General features: G+C 33.5%; 1 protein-coding gene across 2 annotated transcripts; it reads right to left on the reverse strand.

Annotated features, from left to right (window-relative positions):
* Positions 1–894: 894 nt before the first annotated feature.
* Positions 895–2,615, reverse strand: LOC132041622 (uncharacterized). 2 transcript variants are annotated; one of them, XM_059432319.1, is made up of 3 exons: positions 2,277–2,615; positions 1,682–1,824; positions 895–1,572 (listed from the first exon to the last, which is right to left on the reverse strand). In XM_059432319.1, the coding sequence occupies exon 3, from the start codon at positions 1,546–1,548 to the stop codon at positions 1,165–1,167; it is 384 nt and encodes a 127-aa protein (XP_059288302.1). In that variant the 5' UTR covers positions 1,549–1,572; positions 1,682–1,824; positions 2,277–2,615; the 3' UTR covers positions 895–1,164. The 2 variants fall into 2 exon arrangements, with proteins under 2 accessions (XP_059288302.1, XP_059288300.1); XM_059432317.1 differs by lacking the exon at positions 1,682–1,824.
* Between the last annotated feature and the right edge of the window lie 5,960 nt (positions 2,616–8,575).

Here is an 8,575-nt window from a genome sequence, read left to right on the forward strand (position 1 = left end):
CATTCACATTTAAATCAAGAAAGCATTCTCTGGAAGTTCCATCATCAGATTACAGCATTAAAATCCGAGTCCTCACGCAAAGTAGCAAGTACTTCACATCAATCATCCAAAGAACAAACAGATATTATATGCACACGCGTTGTGGACACCACAAGTCCACAACAAGTTTAAAAACGAACCCAGGCACGTCAATACAAGTATAAAGCAAACTCAAGATCTTCAAGCATTTGATCTTAGTAATGGAAACAACACCAGCAATTCACACAACCATTTTCATAGAATTACCTTTTTAAACAATAAATTTAGGAGTTGGTTGCTGGTTAGGAAGTGAATTATCATGTTTAAAACCAGCATAACTAGTACCATTTTAGTTGCTATGTATAAAATTAAGTACACCAAGTACGGTGTTTGGTTACCCGCTTATAATCTTGCATAACTAATAAATGTATAAGTTATGAGGGAGTCTATACATTATTTTATGTAGGGTAGAAGATGGAATAATTGATACATGAACAACTAAACCGTGCAGAACTAATCTCTGCATTACTAATACTTGCATAAATTTAATAGGAAACCAAACAAACCCTTAGTAGGCTAAAAACCAGAAAAGAAGAAGAAAAAATCAGAGATCACCAAGCAGGCATTCACAATTGCATCTGGGACAATTGGTTTCGGTTTCCACATAATGAAAATATCAATGTGAATAAATATCAGGCAATACAACTAAAGGGATTGCTGTACCTACTCTAACGCATGTACCCTGAATTTAGCACCAACCATATGGCAGTTTTCTGGCTTCGTTACCATCTAAGTAAGGTATTAAGAGTTCATTCTGAGAAAACTTTAGTTACCAACCAAGAAGATAATTCATGTTTCTCAGATTTTCACATATCATTAATAGCATAATACATAACTACCATTTCATATAAGGATAAAGAAACAAAAATTACAGTGAGTAGGAAAGTAAGTTTCTGATTCTACATAACACATGCGAAATGAGAGAAGTAGCTAGGAGATCTAACAGCAATGCATTCAGTAAGACTAAAACTTGCTGCAGAAATCTACACAAAATTGAATTGCTCATATTAATGTAATTGCAATAATAAAAAAAACAAGAAAATATAATGAGGGCTAACTCGCGAATTGCAATAATCATCGCATTGTTCATCTGCACTCAACACCAACTTCAGCAGCACGTCTAGGCTTGTTTTTCCTTCTGCTCCCGTTTTGTCTGAATCCGACTGACTTTATTAAGTCATTGGGGCTAGCTTTGGTGCCAATACAGTTTTCCTCTTTCACTGAATCAACGTTTTCCTTGACCTGCGAAGATCTCTTCCTCTTTCCATTCTCAGCAGCTTCATCCTTGGAGATATTCTCACCGTCATCTTCATCTTTCACTAGTTTCTGGACTTCTTCTCTGTCCTCTATTTCATCCTTCAATGGCTTCTGTGGTCTACCCCTTCTCCTCACAGGTATCTTTTCTTCTTCGCCACTTCCAACATCCTCAGGAACAGATTGCTTCTTCCCCTTCCCTCTTCCTCTACCCATTGGAAACTTTCCTGCTCAAGATTTCTGCAATAAATCTGAGCTTCAGAGGCCTTAAACTAGGATTAAGAACCTCAACCTAACTGAAATATCCTATGAAATAAATGAAAAAAGTATAAAATGGATGAGCAACAACCACACGATTTTACAGGACCAAATGTATGGGAAGGATGTGCTTCAACTCATGAATAACACCTCTTAAGAAGAAAATCACACAGGAAAGAATGAAATAAAGATGAAAACGTTATCTCCGATAGAGGTATATCCGGAAAACTCAATCTGAAACGGAAACAAATATAAACAAAAATTAGAAATAAATTAATTTCTGTCAGAAACAAACAAAGCTATGTCTTCCACTAAACCCGTGACCAAGAAAGGCAGAGAATCATTTCAATGAAACAAGATTTCATCATGAAAAACTGTAATACAAGAATAGAGCTCAAACAAACTAAAGTGACAAAGAAAACACTTTGGACAAAACACCTCAAACAAAAAACAAAAAAAAAAGATAGAAATAAAAATACCACTTAAAAGAATTAACACAAAACCTGAAACTTGAAGCTATATCAATAAAACAAAGCAAAAAATCAAACCACTCATGATACCTTTACATTCAAACAAACGTTTTTTACAGAACTGAATAAAGATTGAAACTTTCAATTAACCCATAAGGAAGCCAATATAAAGTTTTAAGATGCCTTTGGAATTGAAACCAAGAGAGAAAAACATACCAAATGAAGCTAACTTGTCAAGAGATAGCCACCATTTGCATCTTTAACCAAAAACACATGCCTTAAAATCTGATCAAAGCAATCCAAAACTAACAAAAGTCCACTAATCAGATTGGTTCTTTTTCTCAGTAACAAAGGTTGTAACAGTTATAGAAGCAGGAAGAGCTTCATATTTTCAGTTGATCTGAGGGAAAGCGTATAGGAGTATTGGAAAGGGAGATCAGAAAAGTAGTGAAAACATTAACATGTGATTTTAAGCTGAGAGGCGACAGCCAAAGAGAACTGCAGAGAAGCAGAAGCGAAGAGAAGGAAAAATGGGACAGTGTACAAGTACACGCAGTAGAAAATGTTGAAAACGTATTTATTTATTGGGAAAAGGGCCTGATTTACCCCTCTACTTTAAAAAAAGGTTCATATTTACCCTCGTTATCTTATCAAACATTTATACCCCTACCGTTACAATAGTTGAAATATTTGCCCCTATTTTTAACGGAGGGGTAAATATGAACCTTTTCCAAAGTAGAGGGGTAAATCAAAGCCCTAAAAATAAAACACCCTAAAGTTTCCAAACAAAACTTACTTCGGGTACCTTTTTTCAACCCTAAAATGACTATCCGAACGTCTACATATCCTTGATGTATTGAGCCTACATTATTGTACGCAGAAAAAATATCAGGTTCTATATAAAATATTGACGTTTCGGAGTCTTGACACACCACTAATCATTGGTCAAAGTATGAAAAAAAAAACTAAATTTTTTCAACCAAAACTTACTTCGGGTACCTTTTTCAACCCTAAAATGACGATCCGAACGTCTACGAATCCTTGATGTATTGAGCTACATTATTGTTTTTTATTCATACTTTGAAAAAATATCGAAACGTCAATATTTTATATAGTTCTATATAAAATATTGACGTTTCGGAAGTCTTGACACACCACTAATCATTGGTCAAAGTATGAATAAAAAACAAAAATTGGCCAACTTTATTTTTTGCAACACTTAGTGTTATTTTCCATACTTTGACCAATGATTAGTGGTGTGTCAAGACTCAAAACGTTAATATTTTATATAGAACCCGATATTTTTTTCTCGCGTACAATAATGTAGGCTCAATACATCAAGGATTCGTAGACGTCGGATCGTCATCTTAGGGGTTGAAAAGGTACCCGAAGTAAGTTTTGGTTGAAAAAATTTAGTTTTTTTATTCATACTTTGACCAATGATTAGTGGTGTGTCAAGACTCCGAAACGTCAATATTTTATATAGAACCTGATATTTTTTTTTCTCGCGTACAATAATGTAGGCTCAATACATCAAGGATATGTAGACGTTCGGATAGTCATTTTAGGGTTGAAAAGGTACCCGAAGTAAGTTTTGTTTGGAAACTTTAGAGTGTTTTATTTTTTTAGGCCCGATTTACCCTCTACTTTGGAAAAGGTTCATATTTCCCCTCCTTTAAAAATAGGGGCAAATATTTCAACTATTGTAACGGTAGGGGTATAAATGGCCTGATAGTATAACGAGGGGTAAATATGAACCTTTTTTGAAAGTAGAGGGGTAAATCAGGCCCTTTTCCCTTATTTATTTTATCTTAAAGCCACTTATTAAATTAGGGTAAGGTGTAAAAGAAGGAAAAGAAGAAAACTAGTACTCCCTTCATTCTATAATAAGTGATTTTTTAAGCTTATGCACACCTTTTAAGAAAGTGTTCACTTTTAAAAAATTAGGAGTATTTTTACTAACTTATCCTTAATTAATGCCTAGAAAAGAAAAAAAAAACTTAATAATTCTTGATTATGTAGATAAGGATCATTTTGGAAGAAGAAGATCAATTTCTTCTTGAAATCCTAAAGCACCACTTATTTTGAAACAAAATGAAAAGCCTAAAAAATCACTTATTATGGAATGAAGGGACTATTAAATTATTCGAGATAATTTTCATTGGTTTTGGGGACATTGGTGTATGATTTTAATTTATGGTTCATACTTATGAACATTTCTGCTCTCCATACCTCACTTGTGGGAGGGTATGCTGTTGTTGTTTGTATTTATGAACATTTCATGGCTTTAATTAGCTTGATAAGAAGTAAACCTAGTTAAGTTACATCATGGTTTCTTTCGTAAAACAAAAATATACTTATGGATAATTTAGTAGACTTGAATATTGGGTACTATTTTAATTTTAGATAACAAATGAAAAATAAATTGTAACCAACCAATGAACTCAGGGAACCGCAAAGATTTCGTTGATTAATAATAGGTCAATCAAATACTTAACTCAGATAAGATTTTGATGAAAAAATCAATAAAATTTATTTAGGGAAATGAAATTATTGGGTTGCCTAAAATTATGTCTTACTTTACATGATAGAGCAAAACAAACTCAGCATTAATGTGTATTTTGCCAGTATGTATGTATCTTTTACCATGAAACAAAAAATTCTTTTGAGCTACTCCATACACTTGATAAAATATTTTTTTATCCATGTAAAATTAGCTTTCCCAACTCTTAGCCAATCATTCCTTATCTTTTGATTATTATCAAACATGACCTAGGAGTAGTATCATAATTTCATTTCTCGACGAAATGCATATAATCTGGCTACCCTTTTAGTGAAATGTGTTTATCCTTCCGTATGGTCGGTTGTAACCATGATATTCATAAGAGACCTATTTTCTTCTTTTCCATTTTTGGCACTCTGGTCAGGGGCGGAGCCAGGTATATGAACCCCCTTTGGTGAAAAGTTACACTATTTATATATTATTGAAATTATTTTCTATGTATATTTAGTAGATGTTGAATTCTCTTTGACTTTTTCGTGTGTTCACTTCTACATATTTTAACCATTTAGTAAAAATTCTGGCTCCGCCACTGTTCGTGGTAACCTTTACCTTATGATCACTGTTGTGCTATTACTATCTTTTTTATTTTTAGACTAATAATATTATATAATTTTCCATGCTTTTTGTACCCAAAAAAAAGAAATTATCATACTTTTCCCAAAAACGCCTGAATGTTCGTGCAAAGATGAAGGGAAATCTCTTGTGGTCCCCATTCAATGTTTGACAAGTTCAAACCAAAACATGAAAGTCAGAAATTTAATTTTTTTAATTATTTTCAGAATATGAAGGGTAATTTTGTCTTTTGAGAGACGAGCTAATTCCGATGACTTTCATTTAATTATGATTAGCAGTAATATTCCTTACGTATTTGAAAAATCCCAAGAAACCAAGTGGTTTGTAGACCATAAATACTCTGGCAGGCCTAATTATTATTGGGAAATTGGCGCTGTGTACCAACTGAGGGACCAAATTGGCATGGATTAGCCATATTTTGAGTATTTGGCACAAAATGATCATTTACCACTTTTTCGGTCAATAAAAGTAGCAACCACCCACAAACATTCTCCTAAAATCTCTCTTACTCATTTAGAACCGGATATCTCGTCTTGTTATAAAATAATAAAACTAGAAGAAGAATATTATAGAGAAGAGAGGAAAATTCTTATTATTTCTCTTGAGGGATGAATTTATAATGAAGGATAACCTCTAGATTTATAGGGGATACCTAATTTAATCCCAAAGTCACTAACCCTAATTTTTTTCCCTAAAGATAAACATCCACAATAAAAAATAATATTTATAACACTTCCCCTTGAATGTCTATTTGATAGATAATGTGCCTCATTAAAATCATACTTGAAAAAATTCAGTGGGAAAAAAATTCTAATGAAGGAAAAAGAGTACACATGTCTAATCATACGCATTTTGGCCGCTTCATTAAAAACCTTACCAGGAAAACCCAATTGGAACAAAACCTTGGTTAAGGGAAAAAGAGGACACCGCGTATTAACTCCCCCTGATGAGAACCTTAATAAAAAACTTGAATCTTCGCATCTCAGTCTTGTGCACCATCTTCTCGACAGTTGCAGTTGGTAGAGACTTGGTGAACAAATCAATCATATTATCACATGAACGAATCTGTTGCACGTTGATATCACCATTTTTTTGGAGATCGTGTGTGAAGAACAACTTTGGTGAAATATGCTTTGTCCTTTTGTGAAACCTCTCTTTATTTGGGCTATGTATGTTGTTGTATCTTCAGTCTTTAGATAGAGTTGCATCGGCATATATTATTGTTGAAATAACTCCAACTGCATTCCTGACTTGCTTTATAAACATATGTTATCTTTATATGATTTGGCTGTCATGTAGAACAACATCGTTTGATTGTAATCCCTCATAGTCATAGCAAAATAGATAAATGCATCAATTGCATAAAGATATGGCTCTTTAGAACCAAAGAATTCTGCAAGTTTCTTTTTTCAACTTCTTTCAGCAGATAATCTATTTCTTTTGGAAACTCTTCAAGAGTTTTGAATAATATACAAGTCATCAACTTACACAACAATATAACAGATTCTGATTTTCATAAAAACATAAGGATATTTAGAGTCATTTTTACACTTGGGTCAGTGAATATTCATTAAGGTGATCAAATTGCGTCCACCTTGCTTAACTTAATTCAAACAAGAATTATGAATAAATTTCTAGAACCTGTGTATGCTTCAAGCATTTAAAATTCTTCAAGAACTTTCACAAAATTTTTGTCATGTGACAATATTCATTAATATTTAAATGCATGACATTTTCTGCTATCTGGACTGCAGGTCCAATAATCTTGAAGCTTACCAAAATGCTTCATTTCACTTGGTAATAATGTCTATGTTAGCATGATTTATAGACTTAGAATTCAGATCCTCACAATCTTTTACAATGTTGCGCTATATTGTACCAAAGATATCGTCGACGATATATCATTTGTATTGGTTCGCAATGTGACATAACTTATTGACATCTCATCACTTTCATTGTTTTTAGGTACCTAAACCTCTCGCGAGGGTTAATGAAGTGCTATGTCGTATGCTCTTCAAGAGCACATTGCCTCCTTATTATGACCAGTTTGATCAATTGCTCCTCTCTTTTCAAGGATTGTTACATTTGGAACCGATTGATCTACCATGCATGTTGTAGACTTAGTCCTTCAGGGACATTAATTTTAATAGGAGTGTTTTGCAGCTAAAATATGAAATTAGTTTTAGGTCAGCAAATGCTTCTAGCATTTGACTTGAATTACCTTTGAATGAGGATCAATACTAATGATAATTCATAGCATATTTCTTAGCTTCTTATTCTCTCCCCCTTATGTTAGAAAAACTAACATATATTTCATATCCTCTTTGGGGAATTCATATTTGTGTATCTGCTAGATTATTTGGATATATTACTGCACATCAAAAGCTATTAGATGAGAAAATATTTTGTTGCTGACCCTGAACCAATTGTGAGGTAAGAATTTATCTAATTTATTGATCTGATGCATACAAGTGTTGTTGTATGCAATATATCTTCTATCAGACCAACATATGAGCTTTGTTCGCATAAGCAATTATTCAAACCTAACCCAGCTTGGATATAAACCAGCATTATCAAGATGAATAGTCTTGATTACATAATGTGAAGATTGTGCTCTTAACTCTATTAATTTGAGCAAGCAATTATGCAAATGTCAAATTGCAGGTTGACAATAAGGACCCATGTGACCATCTCATGATGCATCTATCTAAGATATCAGATAACATGTGAATGGGCCCATATTCACCTAGTATATTTTTTTCAGAATTTAGGAATCCAATCCCATCATTAGCTAGTATAATTAATAAATCATGAGAACAAGCAACACAAACAAATTGTTGAAGAATCTCCTAGTTTTTCAATATATGTCAAATACTCAATCTGCACATCATATTTGAATCGGATGGCCAAATTGCTCATGCCAATGGATTAAATTATTTATACTAGTAAACGTCAAGTTTACCATGTCATGTGCTATTTGTTTTAGTAAACTTTTGATTTACTATGACCTGAATTCTTTTTTTGTATCTAATAACGACCCGTTTGGTCGTTTCGGCATTTTAATCCTTTTACCCATGTTGACCCTTCCCCAAGCTTTGTTAGAGCATGCTTGACTTGTGGGAATGGGTGGAATGGTTCTCGAGGTAGTCGGGCAAGTCTTGGTCAAAATTGAGGAAATTAGAGGCTTAAAGTGAAAAACCTTTGACCAATAGTTGAATTTTGAGTAAACGAACTTTTTTGGGAATTTTGTCAATTTCATGAGGCCCGGAGAGTCGTTTATAACTTGGTGGCGTGATTGGTTCGGTTCTTGAAGCACTCGGAGCAGTTTGGTCCCTTGGTTGGAAACTTATTTTTTGAGGTTTTGGGGTGTTGACCGGGT

This window comes from Lycium ferocissimum, unplaced genomic scaffold, assembly GCF_029784015.1.
Source record: "Lycium ferocissimum isolate CSIRO_LF1 unplaced genomic scaffold, AGI_CSIRO_Lferr_CH_V1 ctg10990, whole genome shotgun sequence".
NCBI classification, from domain to species: Eukaryota; Viridiplantae; Streptophyta; class Magnoliopsida; order Solanales; family Solanaceae; genus Lycium; species Lycium ferocissimum.

What these genes read in the sequence shown, in the direction of transcription:
- LOC132041622 (XM_059432317.1), bottom strand. Translation starts at nt 1,548, where the DNA reads ATGGGTAGAGGAAGAGGGAAGGGGAAGAAGCAATCTGTTCCTGAGGAT.